Source organism: Petromyzon marinus, chromosome 48 (assembly GCF_048934315.1).
Source record: "Petromyzon marinus isolate PM22_M1 ecotype Great Lakes invasive population chromosome 48, UKy_Petmar_22M1.pri1.0, whole genome shotgun sequence".
NCBI lineage: Eukaryota > Metazoa > Chordata > Hyperoartia > Petromyzontiformes > Petromyzontidae > Petromyzon > Petromyzon marinus.
Window position 1 is genome coordinate 11,494,496 of NC_133714.1, and position 22,381 is coordinate 11,516,876.

Sequence of the window (22,381 nt, forward strand, 5' to 3'; positions counted from 1 at the left end):
GAAAAAACGTAACATGCTAGTGACGTCACCCTATCTTGAATTTCCACATCAATGACGTCACGTCTTGTTTACAATGACGTCACTCGTTTCTTGGGTTTCCCCCTTCCATGGCTCTGGTCTCGTTCGTGGGGGCCCAGGGCATCAAAGGGGGACCCCAGGGGGACCGAGGGGGACCCAAGGGGGACCCCAGGTGGACCGAGGGGGACCCAAGGGGGACCCCAGGTGGACGAGGGGCCGCGGTAGCCGCACCGCCTCTGCCGCCTTAATTGAGTGAGAGGAGACGCCAGCGAAGGTGAGAGTGGGTGGGTGGGTGAGTGGGGTGAGTGGGTGGGTGAGTGAGTGGGTGGGTGAGTGAGTGGGTGAGTGGGTGGGTGAGTGAGTGGGGTGAGTGCAGGTGAGTGGGTGGGTGAGTCGGGGTGAGTGCAGGTGAGTGGGTGGGTGAGTGGGTGGGTGGGTGAGTGGGGGTGAGTGGGTGGGTGAGTGGGTGAATGGGTGGGTGAGTGGGGGTGAGTGGGTGGGTGAGTGCAGGTGAGTGGGTGGGTGAGTCGGGGTGAGTGGGTGGGTGAGTGGGTGGGTGAGTCGGGGTAAGTGCAGGTGAGTGGGTGGGTGAGTGGGTGGGTGAGTGGGGGCGAGTGGGTGGGTGAGTCGGGGTGAGTGGGTGGGTGAGTGGGGGTGAGTGGGTGGGTGAGTCGGGGTGGGTGGGTGAGTGAGTGGGTGGGTGAGTCGGGGTTAGTGGGAGTAAGTGGGTGGGTGAGTCGGGGTGAGTGGGTGGGTGAGCGAGGGAGTCAATGTGACGGGGAGCCTCTATGATATCCCCTCGCTAACCCCCTCGCTCCCTGGCCCCTGACCGACCGCGCTGTTCGGTGTCTGGGTGGTCGCTGATTGGCGGCAACGGCGGTGAGGGAGCTGCTCGTGGTGCTGAAGGCACTGATGGTGATGATGATGGTGTGGTGATGTGGTGGTGGTGATTGTGTGGTGATGTGATGGTGTTAGTGATGGTGCTAGTGATATGTTGATATGGTGATGGTAGTAATGATGGTGCTAGTGATGTATTGTTGATATGGTGATGGTAATAGTGATGCAGTGTTGATTTGGTGATGGCAGTGATGTAGTGTTGATGCTAGTGGTGGTGTTGATCTGATGGTGCTAGTGATGTTGTGTTGATGTGGGGATGGTGGTAGTGATGAATAGTTGATGTGATGGTGGAAGTGATGGTGTTCATGTGGTGATGGTGATAGTGGTGGATTTTATTTTGTGATAGTGGTCATGTGGTAATGTTTTTGTTGATATATATTGTGGTGATGATGTTAGTGCTGGTGCGGTGATGTTGATGATTTTGTTGATTTGATGGGAGTGGTGATGATTGTGGTGATGGTGATAAGTGTTAATATTATGGTGGTGCTGTTGTGTTGATGTGGTGAGGGTGGTTACTCATCGTGTTAATGGTGATGTGGTGTTGATTATGATGATGCAGTGTTAATGTGGCCATTGTCATGTGGTGATAGTGATGGTGTGGCGATGGTGGTATTGATGGTGTTTGTGGTGATGGTGCTAGTGAAGTAGTGTTGATGTGGTGATGGTGGTGATAGTGTGTGTAATAATTATCCTCATGTGGTGGTGGTGGTGATGGTGATGTGGTGTTAATGTGGTGGTTATGTAATGTTGTGGTGATGGTGGTGGCGTTTTGGTGGTAGTAATGATCATAGTGATGGGGTGCATGCTGATGTGATGGTGGTGGTGGGGGAAATTGTGTTGACTTGTTGATGGTAATTGTAAATATGATTGCGGTGATGACAGTCGCAGTAATTGTGTCAGTCAACCCATGGCACTTGCGTCTGTCCCGTAACCTACCAGTGAGCCTTCAACACTTCAATTGGCCTCAAGGTGCACCTAGCCTGTCACAAGCGCCGTGGTGACGTCACCGCCACTGAGTGTCGAACGGCGGTGGTTGTTGGTAATGGTGATGATGTCTTGGTAGTGATAGGAAAGGTAATGGTAGGAGTGGTGGTGTTGGTAGTGATGCGTGCCTTCTAGTCTGAAAGGTGCTCTCAGCCCGGTCTGATGATGATGCTTCTGTTGCTGCTGATGCCGCTGATGATGCTGCGGATGATGCTGCGGATGATGCTGCTCACACTGCTGATGATGATGCTGCTGCTGCTACTGCTGTTGATAATGATCACGCTACTGCTTACGATGCTGCTGCTGTCGCCGCTGTTCCCAGGAGCGGCCGCTCCCAACCCCACGCGAGCCATGAAGCGCCTCAAGTCAGTGGGTGACGGTGCGGCGGGTTCTGCGGCATGGCCAGCTCGCCGTTCCGGCTCTCCGGAGGGCCGGGATGGCGAGCCGGCCACGGCGCCGGACCGGGGCCCCGCCGACGGCCACTCGCCCAGTCCCGCGCGATCGGCCACCTCCCGCCGGTCTAGCCCGGCGCACGGCGGCGAGCCGTCCCACTCCGCCACGCCGTTCGGACACGGCCTCAAGCACCTCTTCCAGAGTCATCGGCGCAGAGCGGGCGGCGGCGGCGGCGGCGGCGGCGGCACCGGTTCGCTGGACGTGGCGGCCCCTGGCCACGCCGAGCGCGAGCGCTCGCCCGAGCTGCACCGCGTGTCGTACGCCGTGTCGCTCAGGGAGCTGCCCGCCCGGCCCAGCGCGTTCAACAAGGTGACGAGAGTTGGCAGGCGGGCGGGCGGGCGGGTGGGCAGGTTAGTGGGCGCGTGAGTGGACGGGTGAGTGGGCAGGCAAGTGGGCGAGGCGGGAGTGTGGTCGGTCCATGTACGATAACGAGATTCATGAAGCCCTTCGAGAGACCCTGAGTAGAACTCCCCTCCCTGGCCACCTTTGTCTCTCCCTGCCCGCCCCTCCCCCACGCCCCCACCCCACTACTCCACCGCACCCCCCCACCCCACCCAGGTGCTGCAGCAGATCCGCTCGCGGCCCACAGGCCTTGGCCGGCGTTCGGCTTCGCGGTCGGGCGGCTCCGGCTCCTCGCTCGCTTCCTCATCGGCCACCGCCTCCGTCACCGTGGCTTCCTCCTCCTCCCCCTCCCCCTCGTCGGCTGCCACCATGGCGGCGGCGCCGGCCTCCTCGTCATCCACGTCGTCGCTGAGCATGCCGGGGGGCGGGGCGGGGCCTGGGGGGGTCGGGGTGGGCCCCCCCGAGGGGCCGTCCCCCGGCGTGAGTCCCCAGGTGCCGCGCTCCGCGGGGGGGGTGCACGACTCAGCGGTGGGGGGCGGGGGGCTGCTTGGGGGGCTGGACGGGGCAGGGGGGTCGTCCGGAGAGGATGGAGACAAGGTGGGTGGGTCAGTGCTTGGGTGGGTGCTTGGGTGGGTGTGGGGAGAGTGGTAGTGTAGCGGTTAACGCGCTGCACCATGAACCTGGAGACCCGGGTTCGATTCCCGCTCACGGCCAATACCGGTGACGATTATCTGAACTGGTGCTGGGCCTCCCCTAGGTTGACTAAGCCTCAAATGAGTACCTGATGCGATGTGTAAACATCACCACTGGGGAGACAAAGGCGGCCGGGCGTGGTGTTGGCCACCTACCCCACCATGTGCCGTGCCGGCCTTCACAGGTGCTCGCTGAAAGCACTTGCCCCAATAGTCTGTTAAGGTTATATGGGGGATCTTTGTATGTTTGTTGAACTTCTTCCGCGCCGTACGTAGCCAACCGTGCTCACCTGAAGTGCGGGGGAAGGACAACAAACTAACACAAGATGAAGGTACTCTGCAAACCCACTGGCTATCAACAAAGATTTGTTCATGAAGCCATCCAGATATATGAACACAGACACAATTCAACCGACAAGATGGGTACAAACTGAGCAACCATTGGAAGGACGTTATTAACCAGGTTAATTCATAACTGGATGTGATGCTTCCATCCTACCTGCCTATGTTAGCAGTTATTCCCGACTCTCTGAGTTACATTACCTTGTTAAATGTCTTTACATTAACAGGCTAAATGTCTCACTAACATAGCTGCTGCTCCCTTTTCCTCGATACGGCGGTGGCGTGCATTGTTTAATAGGCTGAATGTCTCTCATTAACACAGCCGCTGCTGCGGGAGCCGTCTCACATTGACATTCTAATCTCTAATCTCGAGCAATACAACGGCTTCTTCAGCACCGTCACCGTGGGGTTACATTTACACATTGACATGCTAATCTCTAGCAATACAATGGCTTCTTCAGCACCGTCACTGTGGGGTTACATGAACAGATTGACATGCTAATCTCTAGCAACACAATGGCCGAGGTATACCTAGCTCTGCGATCTTACATTAGCCCCGCCCACTTAAATCTCAAATCTTTATAACCAATGGCTACAGCAGCTCTCTCGCTATATTTCTTCCTGCATCAGCAGTCCGCCTGCTGTATTTTTTCACCTGAAGACGATTGCTTGTGTTGCGATCAAAACGTCGTGATTTGATTTGATTATTTTTCTATCTACGTGACTTTACTGAAAGACCCAAAGAGTACACAAAAATGAGTTCTAAAGAAATGAGTTTGTCAATCTAGAATATTTAAAAGTGCATAATTCCGGTGGCTTTCGAATATCAGAGGGAAAAGTGCATCAGATGGCCTAAAAGCTAGCAATGCGTTGACGTGATGTGGTCTTTCATAATATATATATTTTTTGGGTTAGATCGCATAAATATAAATGTGTCGTTAAAACCACCACCACCACCCGACACAGCCAATTAGTAAGTGTACTATACTGGTAATGAATTGGCATGTTCTGTTTACGTGACAAACATTACTAATTGGCTGTGTTGGGTGGTGGCGGGTTTAATGACACATTTATATTGACGTGATCTAACAAAAAAACTATTATGGATGATATTGTTCGCAAAAGCCGACGTGTTAAACTGATGTGGTCTTTATTCGATAGTTAGCCAAAAGCCGCTGCTGTGAGTGTGACCGGAGTTCACGTAATGGTTTATGCTCCTTGACAAGATCAGCGAGATTTTGTGGTTCATCGTGGCAAGCACTTTGTATACAATGCAGCTCGGCGAGCACTCGAGGTACACGGTGAGTGAGAGGTTGGGTGAGTGAATGGGTACGTGGGTGAGTGGTTGGGCTGATGGCTGAGTGTGTGGGTGGCTGAGTATGTTGGTGTGACCTGCATTACGTCCGGCTTGGTGTTCACGTGGTTGATGTTAGCAGTCTAAGTCCCGTCTGCTGCCACCAGGGGGCAGCGCTCCCACGTCGCTACCCAGTGCCAGCGCGGCGCGGGGGAGCGCCGCGAGCCCCCCAAGTCGCGCTCGGCCACTACCTGCCAGTCAGCCGCAGCGAGCCCATTCAGACGCGGGCGACGAGTCGGGGGCCAGGGGGCGGCCGCTGTCTCGCACGTTCACTCACCCGCACCCTCGCTCCCACCCGCCCGCCTGCTCGCTCACCCGCTTGCTTGGCCACTCGCCCGCCAACCCGTTCCGCGTGTTCCCCACGAGTTGTGGAGAGAGTGGAGAGTTTCTCATACCTGACCGGCTCCGGTTTGACAGCAGAGGTCTCACTCCAAATCAGTTGAGCGGCATTATCGGTTGCGTAACGCCGTGTGGAAGCTACCTGGTTTGTCGCTCCGCACGTAGCTTCAGGTCTTCTTAGCAACGGTCATGCCCTCCCTTTATGCTTGCGGAATGTGGACCCCCCGAATGGAACATCTTTGCCGGTTAGAAACATTTAGGCTGGCCTGCCTACGATCCATCCTGGGTTTAACCAGGCTGGATTGTGTGAGGAGCTCACAAATCCTTGAAAGATCTGGACAAAGTCCCATCGGCGAGCTCCTGTAGCAGGCAAGGTTGCGTTGGCTGGGCCATGTAGCCCGCATGACCAGTCAACGCATGCTTAAACAGCTTTTGTTCGGCCAGATAGAGGGGGCTAAACGGGCGTGACACGGGATAGAGAAGAGATGGAGTGATGTGGTACAGGAGGATGTGGAGCTGAGTGGACTTGCCGATGACTGGTACCAGCAGTGTCAAGATCGGCTTCTGTGGAGAAGGCTCGTGAAGGTGGAGGAGCAATGCTCACAACAACGAGCAGAGCGCCGAGTGGCTAAAGCACAGCAAGTTGGCACAGTAGGGGGCACAGGTGGTGCATCAGCCACTCATCTCAGTCATCTCAGTCAGTCGACCCGTGGCACCTCGGTCTGCCCCGTTGACCTCCTGCTAGCGGGCGTTCGACACTTCACGTGGCCTCAACGTGCACATAGCCTGGCACAAGCGGTTGTTGTCGTCTGTGCATGTGTGTGGATCAGTGTGTGTGCGTGTGTGTGGATCAGTGTGTGTGTGTGCGGATCAGTGTGTGTGTGCGTGCGTGCGCCTGACTAAGTTTCCATGCATTATTAACGATCCGGAGCCCTATCTACGGTTACAGCCCCAAGCCGAACAGGTGAGCCACACTTACGCCGGTGAGCCATACGCTGGTAAGCCATACTCACGCTGGTAAGCCACACTCACGCTGGTAAGCCACTCACGCACTCGTGAGCCACTCTCTTGCACTAGTGAGCCACTCTCGTTCTGGTGAGCCACTCTGGTGCTGGTGAGCCACTATAGTGCTGTGATGAGGATGCGTGTCAAATTCTGCTGCGTTTGTCAATTATTGTGAGCTTTGGGCAGCAAGGAGCGGGCGTGTGTGAGTGCGCGTGTGTGCACGTATGTGTGCGTCCGTGTTCGTGAATGTGTGTGAGTGTGTGTGTGAGTGCTTGTGTGTGTGTGCACGTGTGTGCTTGGGTATGTGAGTGTGCGTCCATGTTCGTGACTGCTAGTGCATGAGTGTGTAAGTATGCATGCGTCAGTGTGCATACTCACACTCGGTGGTGTCGGTCGATGTGCTTGGTGCTCCTTTTATCAAGATGAAATGCAGTGACTGTTGTTTTGTGGGATTTGACTTGAGCCTCCATTTCCGGAAACATCCTCCCTTGGTTGTTTAGGTCTTCCAGAAAGGTATTTTTTTAGGGGTTATATGAGGGGTTATATTGCGTGAATATAAAGGTGTTGTTAAATCCGCCACCACCCGACACAGGCAATTAATAAGATTTGTCACGTAAACAAAAACGTGCCAATTCGTTACTAGAAACGTCTTTAACTCGAATTGTAAATTTTGCAGATTTACTCTCCAACACAACGGTGTGCTGAAGTAGTAACAACTTGTCATGTTTTGTTTGCATGACAAACCTTATAGCTGTGTCGGGTGGTGGCGGGTTTAACGACATTTATATTCACGCGATCTATTAAAAATAAACCTTTATTGATAATAATTGGTTCGTGAAAGCCTACGTGTTAAACTGTTTCGGTCTTGGTTCAGAGTGGATTCGATGTCATTGAAAGTGCCTGCTTGCATTGCCAGGGCAAGGTCATCCGCATGTACAAATTTGTGTGACCCGGTTGGTGGCATGTCGCTCATGTAGACATTGAAGAGCGTTGGCACGAGTACTGAACCTTTTGGCAATTCATTGTTGAGGAATCAGGGCTTTGTTTCCCATGTAGACACACAGTCGCTTATTGCTCAACATCGTCCATATGAGGCGTGTTGTTTCGAGGCAAGGAATGGCCCTTGCGAGCTCGAACATCAAGCCCTTAACTCAGAATGTGTCTGACATTTCGCGTTGGTATCTTCTGGAATCCGGCCTTGATGTGCCTCGCAAGGGGCAAAAACTTGTTTGCAGCAACAGCTGCGTCCGGGACGGAATCTCGCTCTTGTTCTTCAGGGATCATTGACTCGACGGGGGGGGGGCTGATTCTCCGGAGGATGATGATGCGTTCCAGGAGTTCATAGGTCGTGCACAGGAGTGATATCGGCCTGTAGCTTCCTGGGTTATCGGTTGGCTTGCCCAGTTTGGGTATGGCAATGACCATAACCTCCCACCATGCTATTGCGATGCATCCATTGTTCATGGTTTTGGTCAGCCATTGGAGTCCCCTGGGGCCTAAGCGATGGAGGAATTCTGAGTGAGGGATGCCATCTCTGACAGCATCCTTGGTATTCGTTGCAGCCAGACGCTGTCTCGCTTCCTCTGCGCTATTGGCAGTGGGAATTAAGGTCCATTGTCTGGTGGTGTAATCGGCGATGGACCTCTCGCTCGGTGTTTTCTGTCAAACGGTCCTTTTGCGTTCTCCACGAGTCTGGAGGCCATGGAGTTGGACGGGAATCATGCGGTCCGATCTTCTGTTGGGTTGGCAGCACCCAGGCGTCGTAGTAGGGCCTAGGCACGGGCGGCTGGAGTGCGTGAAGTTCCAGGGCCTTCAACGCGCTCAGTCCACCGCTGGAGTCCGTCTGAGTCTAAAGACTCTCGCAGGACCTTTTCAACCTGTGGGCTGCCCGACCGGTTGTACTTCCGGTATCGCAGGATTTCAAATCTCCACTCTCTCTCCAGCCCCCTTACAGTGGTCCAGTAGCGTTGACCAGGTTCCACCCACAGCAGGGGGCACAGATCGTGCATCTGCCAGTCATCTGTCAGTCTACCCATGGCACTTGGGTCTGTCCCGTGACCTCCTGCCAGCGAGCCTTCGACACTTGACGTGGCCTCAAAGTGCACCTAGCCTGGCACAAGCGCCGTGGTGTACGTTACGACCGATTATAAGTGGAGAATGGTAGTTGTTGTTGTTGTTGTATACGCGTGTTCACGCACGTGTGTGTGAGTGGGGAGCAGTTCACACTCTGCGTTCGATTCTCTTTCGCGGCCAATACCAATGACGATTATCTGAACCGGTCCTGGGCCTCCCCTATTTATGTATGTTGAACTTCTTTCGCACCGAACTTAGCCAAGTCTGCTAATCAGGGGTATGGGAAATGTGGACTCAGCCTCAAATGAGTATCTGAGGATACAAAGACAGATGGGCGTGGTGCTGGCCACACCGCCCCCTCCGTCGATGCACCGTGCAGTGGGTTCGCTTGTATATTTGCAATTTCTCGCCATGGTCACGTGGATTTTTCTATGGGTCCTCCGGTTTTTCCCTCATATTTGGCTGCTGCTATACATTTCCACATGATGATGATGATGCGCCATTTTGTTGAGCTATCATTTGTGATAGCCAGTGTCGCTTCTGAAAACGAGCTATATAGCTCAGAGGGCAAAACGAGTTTATAGTTAGATTAATACTTTATAGGTGCTGCTCGCGAGCAGCACTTGGCCCAACAGTCTAGCAAAAGGCTTTTTGTGTGTCGGTGTGTGTTCAAGGTTGTTGTGTGTGTCGGTGTGCGTACGTGCGACCCCAGTTTGATTCCCGCTCACGGCCAACACCAGTGACGATTATCTGAACCAGTCCTGTGCCTCCCCTAGGTCGACTCAGCCTCAAATGAGTACCTGGTGTGGTGTGTACACATCGCCACTGGGGAGACAAAGGCGGTCGGGTGTGGTGCTGGCCACCCACCGCCTTGTATACCGTTCTTGCCTTCATAGGTGCTCGCTAACAGCTCTTGCCCCAGCGGTCTGTTCAGGCTATATAGGGGATCTTTGTCTTTGTGCATGAATGCAGTCGTGTGCCACACGCGTTTGTTATCTAATCCCGCAGATCAAGTGTCGGTGTGATGGCTTGGCATGCGTGTGCCGCGTGCCGTGTGTGTCCCGGCGCGTGTGTCTTGTGCCGCTTGCTGTGTACGGAGAGCGGTCGTGTAGCGGTTAGCGCACTGCGCTATGAGCCCCACTGACCCGAATTTTATTCCTGCTCAACGCAAACACCGGTGATGAGCTTCTGAAGCGGTATAGGACCTCCCTTAGGTCGACTCGGCCTTAAATGAGGACCTCGTGCGGTGTTTAAATATCAGTGGTAAGAGACAAAGGCGACCGAGCGTGGTGCTGGGCAGCCACCCCCTCGTGTGCCATGGCGGCCTTCATAGGTGCTGCTCGCTAACGGCACTTGGCCCTGCAGCCTGTTAAAGGCCACACGGGGAATTTTTGTCTTTGTCTTGTTTAAGTGTTTAAGTTTCTCGCTCGATAAAATAAACTTCTGTAACTCACACGACATCGCATTCTGCCCGCACACACAAAGACAAAGATCCCCCATATAGCTTTAATAGACTGTTAGGTCAAGTGGTGTTAGCGAGCACCTATTAAGGTCGACACGGCATACAAGGGAGTGGGTGGCCAGAACACCGCCCTAGCTGCCTTTGTCTCCCCAGTCGCGAAATCTACACACTGCACCGAGTACTCATTTGAGGCTAAGTCGACCTTGGGGAGGCCCAGGACCGGTTCGCATATTCTTCACCGGTGTTGGCCGCGAGCGGGAATCGAAATCTGGTCGCCGGGTTCGTAGCGCAAGCATGCTAACTATTGCGCCACCACTCCTTCCCATGCACACATACACACACACACGCGCGCACTCACCCATATGTAACAACACAAGCTGCCAACCACCGTTTGTTAAGCGAGCCTCTAGTTGTTGAGTCAGTAAACTTGACTTAAACTCGTCCACTCACTCACCACACCACACGTCGCAGAAACTCACTCATCCACAAATTCGCTCACTCACTCGTCCACTCACTCACCACACCACAGGTCACAGAAACTCACTCAGCCACTAACTCGCCCACTCACTCGTCCACTCACTCACCACACCACAGGTCACAGAAACTCACTCAGCCACTAACTCGCCCACTCACTCGTCCACTCACTCACCACACCACAGGTCACAGAAACTCACTCAGCCACTAACTCGCCCACTCACTCACTCGTCCACTCACTCACCACACCACAGATCAGAAGCTCACTCATCCACTAACTCGCCCACTCACTCGCTCGCCCACTTACTCACCACATCACAGGTCACAGCGGCTCACTCATTTATACACCAACTCAACCACTCACTCACCCACCCACTTGCACACTCATCATACTAAAGGTCACAGCGGCTCACTCACTGACCCACCCACTCACCTTTTGTGTGTGAACACGACGACGATGTCATGTCGCTTGTGAACACGACGATGATGTCACGTCGTGTGTCTGTTCCATTCCCCACCCTTACCCCCTCACCCCTCACCCCCCCAGGTGGACCGCATGGACATGGCGCCCCTTTCCGCCGGCTCAGACGGAAGCGCAATGTCGGGGGGAACCGATGGCGCGGACTTGGGGGGGCTCGCCGGGGACCCCCACAGAACGAGGGTCATGGCCCTCGAACAGCTGCAGCAGAAGGTGGGCGGTGGGGGGGTGGGGGGGGTGGGGAGTGCGGCGGGGGGGTGCCCTGAGTTGGCGAGTTGGGGAGCGGTGGTGCAGCGGTTGGCGCTACGCTGCCCTACTAACCCGGCGACCCGAGGTCGATTCCCGCTCGTGGCCGCAAAAGCCGGTGACCGGTCGTGGTTTCCTCTAGGTTGATTCAGCCCCAAATGAGTATCTGGTGCAGTGTGTGAACATCACCACTGGGGAAACAAAGGTGGCTGAGCGTGGTGCTGGCCACCCACCCCCTCGTGTGCCGTGCCGGCCTTCAAAGGTGCTCGTTAACAGCACTTGCCCCGACAGTCTGTTAAGGCTATACTGGGGGGGATCTTTGTGTGTGTGAGCGAGTGAGTGAGGGTGAGCGAGTGAGCGTGGGTGAGCGAGCAAGTATGAGTGCGGCTGAGCGTGGGCAAAGGTTAGCGAGCGTGAGTGAGTGTGTGCGAGTGTGGGAGTGAGCGGCACGTTGCGCCTCACGGGTGAATTTCGGCTCGTTTGATTTGTCCAAGTGACCGAGTCGCACAGTTGCTCACAACCGATCCCAGGGACATCGAACGCGAGCGACTCAAAGGCACGCCCCCCCCCCCACCAGGTGCTGCGTGTGACGGAGCGGATGCGCATCGAGCAGGAGGCGCGCGATGAGAATGTGGCGGAGTACCTGAAGCTGTCGCACAACGCCGACCGGCAGCAGGGCGCGCGCATAAAGCACGTGTTCGAGAAGAAAAACCAGAAGTCATCCACCACCATCGCGCAGCTGCAGCGCAAGCTCGACCACTACCACCGCCGCCTGCGCGACGTGAGTGCACCGCCACCACCGCCACCGCCCCAGGGACCCGGAGGCCCCAAGGCCCGGAGACCTGGAGGCCCCGAGACCCGGGGACCCGGAGGCCCCAAGGCCCAGAGACCCGGAGGCCCCGAGCTTTTTCCGCAGCATACATAGCCAACTGTAGCCAACTGTAGCCAACTGTGCTTTATCGGAGGTGCGGGGGGAAGTACAACAAACTAAGACACAGCAACAAGCGGTTCTACAGAGATGAGTTTTCAATGGAGATTTCAATTGCCTGAGTGGAGCAGGAGAGGCGTGTACAGGACTGGAGCAGTGATCCGCAGGGGCCCTGCTGCAGTCTAACCAGTAGGGGGGGGACCCCTAGTAGCAGCCACGGTGGCTGGGAGATGTTAACTACCTCACTTGGTATGCAGGAGGTCGTGGGTTTGATCCCGACCCTGGCGCCTGCTGTGTATTAGGAGTTTGCGTATCTTTTCCACATGTTCACATGGACTTTTTTCTGTGTCCTCCGTTTTTTTCCTCCGCATTCAGAATCAACATCAGCTGTTTAGACAATTTGGCTGCTATAAATGACCACGTGATGAGCCACTTCGTTGAGCTGTCATTTCCGATAGCCAGGGTCGTTTCTGACCAAGAGCTACACAGCAGCTCAGCGAGGCCTTACCTGGTAAAGTAAAAATAGTTTAGTAGTTTAAAGATACACAAAACCCGGCCATCTAGTTCACCATGGAAATGGAGGTGAATAACACTCCCGTTCCTAGATATTTTGCTTGGACATGGCATAAACGGTAAAATAACACACAGCGTTTACAGAAAGCAAACGCACACTGATGCCTATCTGAATGCAGATTCGCATCATCATCCAGCTCAGAAATCCTCTCTTATCAAGACGCTCATACATCGGGCTAAAACAGTGTCAGATGGTGAAAGTCTAGTGAGAGAGATCAAACATTTTAAAGAAGCATTACGGCAGAATGGCTACAATAATACTCAAATTAACAGAGCACTAAATGCCAAATCACGATTGCAAAGCAACACTGCTGAAAGCGATCAGATTCTTAAAACAATTAAAATTCCATATATCTCAGGAGTAACTGACAAATTAGCCCGTGTTTTGCAAAAGCAAAACATTACAGTAAGATTTGGTACAGTACACAAAATTCAAAAACTAGTATCTTGCACTAAAGACGAATTACCTAAATTATAAACAGAAGGTGTATATCGGATTAATTGTTTATGTGGCAGATGCTATATTGGACAGACGGGACGTAACATCAGCATAAGACTAAAAGAACACCAAAGAAATATTAAATTATCTCAAACACAACTGTCGGCAGTGGCAGAACATGCTTGTCAACAAGGACACTCAATTGATTTTGATAACGTTGAAGTGTTGTGTAAAACTAATTATTACTGGCAAAGACTAATTAGAGAATCCATTGAAATTGAGAGAAACAGAAATAACTTTAATCGTTCTGATAGCTATAGGCTTAGTGCGGCTTGGAAGCGTATTATTAAATAATACATATTACAATTCCTTATAGGGGAAACACATATTAATTAACGGATTACTAATGTAGCATATAATCACAATTACACACATTACATCTAATTACTAATCTACAACTCATTATTAATCATAACCATTTACTGATTACCAATCGATTATATAATTACAATACCCCCCCCCTCCGCCTCAAATCACTGCACCTGAAATGAGTTAAATGATGATGTCACCCTGCTGCTCTATTTAAGACCGAGAGCAAGCGAGGGCTTTACCATTCTGGCGAATTTCCCGATGATGCTGGATGTAATTACCAGCGAAACGTCGTACTCAAACTGTAAATGTTGTGGATTCACTCTTCAACACCGTTGGGCTAAAGTAGTGAACTAATTGTCTTTTGTCAACGTGACACTTTCTTTTGCTGATTGGCTGTGTTGGGTGGTGGAGGGTTACGACACATTTATAAATAACGCGATCAAACCCAAAAACCTTTATTATGATTAAAGATAGCTGTTCACGTGCGTAAAACGAGGCGAACGCAGCACCCGTCCGGGGAACAAACCACCAACCATATCACGGGATACCTTTTTGCCGGTTTCAAAGTATGAAAAATAAGAATGGGTTTTACCCTTTCTGCCAATCAAACAGGAGGTATTAAGATGTTCAAACATGACTGATATAGCGTCAGTTTACGACTGACATAGCGGGTCACCCCGAGCTATAAATGATACGTGCATCATCTTTGTGCTGTTTGTCTGTTTGGTGTTGTTCGCCGCTCTGACGCTGGTAGCGAGACAGGGCCCTAAAGAAGGCCGCTGTCTCTGGTGTAGGCCAATCGGCTTCACAGACAATGCCGTATATTAATAATTATCAGAGCCATGTTTGTTTGCACGTTCACCGCAAGTACTGCTTGTGGTTAATGCAGTAATTTGATTCCTTTCAAAAGGAATCTATTTGTTGTTTGCACATGTAAACACCTCGTTGTTTTAATATAGCCAGAAAGGGTAAAGACTGATTGTGAGTTTTGAAACCATCAACCGCGGCGTTGCCGATCACCCCGCAGATGGAGCAGAGCGGCAGCGGCGGTGGCAGCGGCGGCAGCGGCGGCTCCCAGGGCGGCGGCGGCGCCGGCACGGTCCCCGGCGCCGGCCCCCGGCACGCCAAGGGGGTGGCCCTGCGCGGGTTCGGCGAGGGCGTGGTGGACACGGTGCGGGGCGGCCTCCTCGGCCTGTCTCACTCGGCCGCCGGCGCTGTGGTCCACCGGCCCCGCGAGTTCTTCCGTCACCACTTCGGCAGCGCCGACAACCTGCACGACCTGCAGGTGGGCGCCTCGCGGGCCACGCAGCCGGCCGCTCGTCTCCCCCTGCGATTGCTCACCTGTGCTATTGCTCACCCGTGCGATTGTTCACCCTTATCATTGTTCACCCGTGCTATTGTTCACCCGTGCGATTGTTCACCAGTGCGATTGTTCACCTGTGCGATTGTTCACCCATGCGATTGTTCAGCCGTGCGATTGTTCACCCTTATGATTGTTCACCCGTGCTATTGTTCATCCGTGCGATTGTTCACCCGTGTGATTGTTCACCTGTGCGATTGTTCACCCATGCGATTGTTCACCCATGCGATTGTTCACCCGTGCGATTGTTCACCCGATGCCATTGTTCACCCTTATGATTGTTCACCCGTGCGATTGTTCACCTTTGCGATTGTTCACCCGTGCGATTGTTCACCCGTGCGATTGCCACTGCCATGGCAGCCGGGCGAGAGAGTTGAGGCCTTTAAGAAATAAAAGGTGGGGGCTTTAAGGATGAGGTGGGGGCTTTAAGGAAGAGGTGGGGGCTTTACATGCCTCTAACTTAAACAATGTTTTATTTCGCAAGGTACAGCCCCCACTAAGCTATAGAAAGCTCGTTTTCAGAATTGACCCTGGCTACCACAAAGGATAGCTCGAGGAAGTGGCTTTTCATCATCATCATCATCACGTGGACGACCGACAGTCGAAGCGCCATGCCATTGGCTGCAGGCGACCTTGTAGCTGACCTTTGTAGTTATCATTACCACCAAAGACAAAGATCCCCTCGCCCCCCCGTATAGCCGAAACAGACCATTGGGGCAAGTGCTGGTAGAGAGCACCTATGAAGGCCGGCACGCCATACGTACCGGCATTTGTCTCCCCAGTGGTGATGTTTACACACCCTGCCAGGTACTCATTTGAGGCTGAGTCGACCCAGGAGATGCCCAGGACCGGTTCAGATAATCGTCACTTATGTTGGGGGCCGGCAACTCGGGTTATCGGGTTCGTAGCGCAGCGCGCTAACCGCTGCGCTACTGCTCCTCACCACCGCCCATTCACCACCTCCACCATCACCACCCCCCAGCACACCACGCTGGACGACTCGCTGCCCACGCTGCGCTCCAGCCACCTCTCCGCCGCTCCCTCCTCCACCTCCAACTTCGCCGCCAACTCCACCGCCGATGACGACTCCCCGGGTCTCTCCTCCTCCACCACGATGCTGGCGCCCTCCGCCACCGGCGCCGCCGCCGGGGGCCCCGCAGCGCCGGCGTCGTCGTCGCACTCTCCCCGCGGCGCCGGCAGCGACGACGACTGCTCCAGCGCCACGTCCGGCTCCCTGGGCGCGGAGAGCGGCCTGGGCCTGGCGCTGGCACCGCCGGCGGGGGCCGGGGGGCCGACCGGAGCGGCGCTGCACGGGGGCGGCACGGGCGGAGGGGGGGGCAGCCCTCGTGGTGGTGGTGGTGGTGGCAGTGGTGGTGGCGGTGGAGGTGGCGGTGGTGGAGGTATGGGGGGACTTTCGGAGGCTCAGCGAAGAGGCCTGGAGACGGTGGTGGAGGAGCTGAGAGAGATTCGCGAGGCGCAGGTGAGTGAGGGACATGTGATGCAGCGTGTGCGGTGTGTGGTGTGGTGAGTGAGCAAAGCGTAATGCGGTGTGTGGTGTGTGTGGTGTGTGTGGTGTGGTGTGGTAAGTGAGCAATAGGCGATGCAGTGTGGGCAGTGGTAGCATAGCGGTTAGCGCGCTGCGCTACGAACCTAGCGACCCGAGTTCGATTCTCACTCACGGCTAACACCAGTGACGATTATCTAAACGAGTCCTGGGCCTCCCCTAGGTCAACTCGGCCTTAAATGAGTACCCGGTACGGTGTGTAAACATCGCCACTGGGGAAACAAAGGCGGCCGGGCGTGGTGCTGGCCACCCACACCCTTCGTGTGCCGTGCCGGCCTTCATAGGTGTTCGCTAACAGCACTTTCCCCAATGGTCTGTTAAGGCTACACGGCTGATACTTGTCTTTATGTGCGTGTGTTGACGCCTGCTTGGGTGTTTGCGTATGTGGGGAGCAGTGGCGCAGTGCTAACCGCGAACCCGGCGACCCGATTCCCGCTCACAGAACCGATCTTCTACTTCCCCTAGGTCGGCTCAGCCGTAAACGAGCACCCGGTGTGGTGTGTGAACATCCGCACTGCTCGAGACAAAGGCGGCCCGGTGCGGTGCTGGTCACCGACTCCCGGCCTTCACGGGCGCCGCTTGCCATAATGGCGCTCGGCACCTCCGACCGCGCGCTGAGGCTATGCGGGGGACCTTTGTCTTTGTGCCTACAGGCGCGGCTGGGCCACCTGCTGGAGGCGGTGAAGGCTCAGCACCAGCAGGAGTACGCCGTGCTGTCGCAGAGCCTGCATGAGGAGCGCTACCGGTGCCTCCAGCACCTCCCACACCATTGTCATTGTCATCACCATCATCAACATCATCAACATCATCGTCACGATCATCATCATCACGATCATCATGACCATCATCATCACCATCATCCTCGTCATCATCACCATCGTCATCATCACCACCATCATTATCACGGTCATCATCACCATCATCATTATCATCACGGTCATCATCACGATCATCATCACCATCATCCTCGTCATCACCATCGTCCTCGTCATCACCATCGTCATCATCGTCATCATCGTCATCATCATCGTCATCATCATCACCATCATCATTATTTACGTGTTTATAAGGCACAACAAAGGGCTTCCAAGTGCCATACAGCAAACAAAAACAAACCCCGCTCTAGTTCACCTCACATATCTTCGGGGTTAGTTCGCTTCAGCGTTCCTTTCTCAATGCGAGAATCTCAGCGGCGAGGCGCGGTGCCTCAGGCAGAGAGCTTTCCAAATACGAGCGCCTCGAAAGACCGGATTAAGCCCCGAGCGCGGAAACTTTTGTTTTGCCGAGAGCGTGTCCGGCAGAGGGCCACGGACACAGACCGAGTGCGAGGCCGTCCGACTCCTAGAACAAGGACTGTAGTGCTGCACCGTGTGTCGGTCAAACGCTGCTCCTTCCCATGTTAGGAAGCGGCTGGGAGCTATGCCACTTTTAAATCATCATCGAGATTGACAAACTCGTTTCTTTAGAACTGCTTTATGTGTTTGTTTCTTTCCTTCCCCCGCACCTCCAATTAGCGCGGTGGGCTACGTATGGTGCAAAAGAAGCTCAGCATACATACATACATATGAGTATAGGTCTCTATGGGTCTCTATAAGTCTCTGGAACTATATAGTTCGATACGAGTCTGGATCTGTCTTCCTTCCCATATTAGGAAGCTGATGGGAGCTGAGCACTTTATATCATCATCGAGATTGACAAGCTAATTTCTTTAGAACTGCTTTTTGTCTTTAGTTTGCTGTTCTTTCCCCTGCACCTTCGATTAGCATGGTTGGCTACATGCAGTGCCAAATATGTTCAACATACATACGCACGGTTTGCTGAAAGAGTGCTTTGTGAACGGAGCGCGGTATCATTTGAATCCGGCACCGCGGTGCTCAAGTTTTAAGCCAGCAGTGGAGTAGGCCCAGGGATGCGACTATTGGGTGTGCGGCAGCGTCACGTGGCGCATCGGGGCCCGGTCGGCTACAAGGCCCCCCCCCCCATCCCCGAATCAACAGATATATAAACAGATAACACAGAATGTTAAGACAAATAATTCCACGAAAAATGTACAGCAAACCCTTGTTAATTCGACGCATATGGGCCTCTGGCCTTGCCGAATTATCCAATATTCCGAATTCTGAACAATGGCACTCCTCAGTGGCTCTTGCCCAATGCATTTTTTTTTCCCAAACTCTTCACACACCACACGTATCGACACACTCTGTATCAATAATATCCAAAACGTTTTATTTGTCTCACAGACTAAAGGAATTATATGTCAGTCCCTTTCTATTACTTCTTGATTTAGGCATAGACGACGGTTCTGCACAGAGGGCATTAACAAGGTCAAATCCAAAGCGACAGGTTTGCACTAACGCTCACCATGCATGCAGACACCAGACCGAGTCATTGTTTTGGTCGTGCCGCCCGGTGTCGCTCCACGTGTATGCTGAAATTGGACCATTCGGTACGGCGATTCGCCTCGTGGCGTACAGTAAAACCTTGGATTGCGAGCATAATTCGTTCCGGAAACGTGTTTGTAATCCAAAGCACTCGTATATCAAAGCACTCGTATATCAGTTGTGATCACGTGATGCTCAGCAGACAAAGCGTATACGTACTACTCGTATTGCAAGACCTCGCTCGTTTATCAGATAAAAATGTATGAAAAATGTTTGCTCGTCTTGCAAAACACTCGCAGACCGAGTTACTCGTAATCCAAGGTTTTACTGTATTACTAATACTGTATATGTGCCGAAAGCCTCAGCCGTGCCGTATTATCCCCAATTACAAATGATCAAATACCGAAAAGCTTAGGTTTTACTGTAGTCATTAAAAATGACCTACGGTTTACCGTGGATCAAGCCTGATGATTAATGCATCCTGGCTATTGCATCAATTCGAGCAGCACGATGAAGTATCGCGATCGGCCAACCCTCTTGGAGGAAGTCCTAGACCGGCGTGATAGCAAGCGGCTGCACGGTAACTGAATTGTGAGTAGTATTGTTACCTTCAAATGTTTGTATTAATACAGTCACTGTGGGAGTGTCTTCCTATAAACTAAATACACAGTGCAACTAATAATAACACTGTGTAACAAACAAAAAACTCCTGGGTAGTAAATGTTATTTCATAATTGCTTATGCCTCAAAAGTACAGAAAATGCTTTTGTGACTAGGACAGTGATCATTTGAAATTGAACTATTTTCAATGAGGAAACGTGGTGTGCATTTGTGTCTTTCGTTCACATAAAGTCCCGGTCACAAAAGCAAAGTTTGTGGGGAATAAACAGCCATTTTCTGTACTTTTTGGGCAAAAGCAATAAAAAAAACGCTTATTACGCAGACTAGATTTGAAGTTTTCGTGACTGCAAGGATCCATACTCTTTGGTTCTTTCGGTAAAGTCACGTAATTAGTATGAGTGTAATAGTTAATAATAATTATTAGTATAATACTTATGAAAAGTTTAATTATTCTTAGTATATGAATTAATATTATACTAATAATACTAGTATGATGAGATTTTCTTGTATAATAATTATTAGTATAATCATTATACGAATATTAATAATAGTAATTTTTAAAATTAATAATGCTGATAAACCGATTATACTTTATTACTGCGTCAGCGCTCACTGTGATGTCTCCTTGTATTTGTGGGATCGGGCCATCACATCGTTATACAGTGAAGGAAAAAAGTATTTGATCCAACTGCTGATTTTGTACGTTTGCCCACTGACAAAGAAATGATCAGTCTATAATTTTAATAGTAGGTTTATTTGAACAGTGAGAGACAGAATAACAACAACAAAATCCAGAAAAACGCATGTCAAAAATGTTATAAATTGATTTGCATTTTAATGAGGGAAATAAGTATTTGACCCCCTCTCAAACAGAAAGATTTCTGGCTCCCAGGTGTTTTTTATACAGGTAACAAGCTGAGAGTAGGAGCACACTATTATAGGGAGTGCTCCTAATCTCAGCTTGTTACCTGTATAAAAGACACCTGTCCACAGAAGCAATCAATCAATCCAAACTCTCCACCATGGCCAAGACCAAAGAGCTCTCCAAGGATGTCAGAGACAAGATTGTAGACCTACACAAGGCTGGAATGGGCTACAAGACCATTGCCAAGCAGCTTGGTGAGAAGGTGACAACAGTTGGTGCGATTATTCGCAAATGGAAGAAACACAAAAGAACTGTCAATCTCCCTCGGCCTGGGGCTCCATGCAAGATCTCACCTCGTGGAGTTGCAATGATCATGAGAACGGTGAGGAATCAGCCCAGAACTACAGGGAGGATCTTGTCAATGATCTCAAGGCAGCTGGGACCATAGTCACCAAGAAAACAATTGGTAACACACTACGCCGTGAAGGACTGAAATCCTGCAGCACCCGCAAGGTCCCCCCTGCTCAAGAAAGCACATATACATGCCCGTCTGAAGTTTGCCAATGAACATCTGAATGATTCAGAGGACAACTGGGTGAAAGTGTTGTGGTCAGATGAGACCAAAATGGAGCTCTTTGGCATCAACTCGCCGTGTTTGGAGGAGGAGGAGGAATGCTGCCTATGACCCCAAGAACACCATCCCCACCGTCAAACATGGATGTGGAAACATTATGCTTTGGGGGTGTTTTTCTGCTAAGGGGACAGGACAACTTCACCGCATCAAAGGGACGATGGACGAGGCCATGTACCGTCAAATCTTGGGTGAGAACCTCCTTCCCTCAGCCAGGGCATTGAAAATGGGTCGTGGATGGGTATTCCAGCATGACAATGACCCAAAACACACGGCCAAGGCAACAAAGGAGTGGCTCAAGAAGAAGCACATGAAGGTCCTGGAGTGGCCTAGCCAGTCTCCGGACCTTAATCCCATAGAAAATCTGTGGAGGGAGCTGAAGGTTTGAGTTGCCAAACGTCAGCCTCGAAACCTTAATGACTTGGAGAAGATCTGCAAAGAGGAGTGGGACAAAATCCCTCCTGAGATGTGTGCAAACCTGGTGGCCAACGACAAGAAACGTACTCTTTGGCTCTATTCGGTAAAGTCACGTAGGTAAAAAATAAAACAACAAAAGTCACGACGTTTCGGCCACAACACAAGTGGCCTTCATCAGGTGAAGGTACCGTGCTGTCACGAAGACAGTGTTGGAATTAAGAAAGTCAAGCCAGGTCGCGTCCTTTAAGCTGTGTGGGAGGAAACCAAACGCTTTGACAAAGGAATTAGCATAAAGTGCTGATAGAGCACCTAACACGGGGGGAGGGGAGTTTACAAACGGTTGTTTTGAAGGGAAATAAGCTGCTATGAAAGTTTGGTATATCACTACTTGGATAAATATACTGTACCATTGAAAATTAGTTTAATGTTTGGTATGATTTAGAACATCTTTCCAATGATTGCTTAATTGAAACCATCTTCTCGGTTGAAATTGTGTCTGTGTTTGTAAATCTGAATTGCCTCGTGGACAAATCTCTGATGATAACCTATAGGTTTGCAAAGGATCTTGGTATCGGAGAACACTATATCGTGATCACCCACAGCGTTGTAACAGTGGTCAGCCACGGCAGAAGAATTCGTTCTGCCGTGTTTCAAATCTGATTTGTGTTCACGAATTCGGTCAGAGACATGTCGCTTCGTCTCCCCGATATAGTAATCACCACAAGTGCAGCTCAATTTGTAAACCCCGGGGTACTGTAAGTCAGGAATGACATCCTTCACGGATGGGATCAGGTCACGGATTTTGTGTACTGTGTTGAACCGGACCAGGATCTTGTGTTTGTTTAGAATTTTGGAGATCTTTTTAGTAACGCCTGCTATATATGGTAGTGCGATGGTTTTGACCGGAGTATCAAGTGGTTGTTTCTGTATAGAGGGAGAAACAGCTTGGCGGATGGTACGGTCAGAGTATCCGTTTCTCTTGAGGGTCAGGTGTACATGTTTTAATTCACTGGTCAGGTGGTGTTGGTCCGAAATGCAATGAGCCCTGTGGTATAAAGTTTTGATGAG

At 52.0% G+C, this 22,381-nt stretch overlaps 2 protein-coding genes across 2 annotated transcripts in view; both read left to right on the forward strand.

Annotated features, from left to right (window-relative positions):
• Positions 1 to 7,375, forward strand: LOC116952731 (uncharacterized). The gene is made up of 4 exons (XM_032972340.2): positions 1 to 292; positions 2,222 to 2,661; positions 2,911 to 3,291; positions 7,343 to 7,375. Exons 2-4 carry the CDS (start codon positions 2,251 to 2,253, stop codon positions 7,373 to 7,375), a joined length of 825 nt encoding a protein of 274 aa, XP_032828231.2. The 5' UTR covers positions 1 to 292; positions 2,222 to 2,250.
• Positions 3,253 to 22,381, forward strand: part of LOC116952729 (transmembrane and coiled-coil domains protein 1-like) — a 32,673-nt gene continuing 13,544 nt past the window's right edge. Inside the window, exons 1-6 of the mRNA XM_032972338.2 lie at positions 3,253 to 3,291; positions 10,983 to 11,126; positions 11,737 to 11,940; positions 14,499 to 14,756; positions 15,814 to 16,311; positions 17,049 to 17,140. Of these exons, the coding sequence (XP_032828229.1) occupies positions 10,992 to 11,126; positions 11,737 to 11,940; positions 14,499 to 14,756; positions 15,814 to 16,311; positions 17,049 to 17,140 (1,187 nt within the window). The 5' untranslated portion in view covers positions 3,253 to 3,291; positions 10,983 to 10,991. The remainder of the gene's footprint in view (positions 3,292 to 10,982; positions 11,127 to 11,736; positions 11,941 to 14,498; positions 14,757 to 15,813; positions 16,312 to 17,048; positions 17,141 to 22,381) is intronic.

Bases quoted from the DNA above. Each gene is read 5' to 3' on its own strand.
- LOC116952731 (XM_032972340.2), top strand. From the start codon at position 2,251: ATGAAGCGCCTCAAGTCAGTGGGTGACGGTGCGGCGGGTTCTGCGGCA. The intron at 2,662-2,910 runs GTGACGAGAGTT...CACCCCACCCAG, and splicing joins GGCCCAGCGCGTTCAACAAG to GTGCTGCAGCAGATCCGCTC. The intron at 3,292-7,342 runs GTGGGTGGGTCA...TTGCATTGCCAG, and splicing joins CCGGAGAGGATGGAGACAAG to GGCAAGGTCATCCGCATGTA.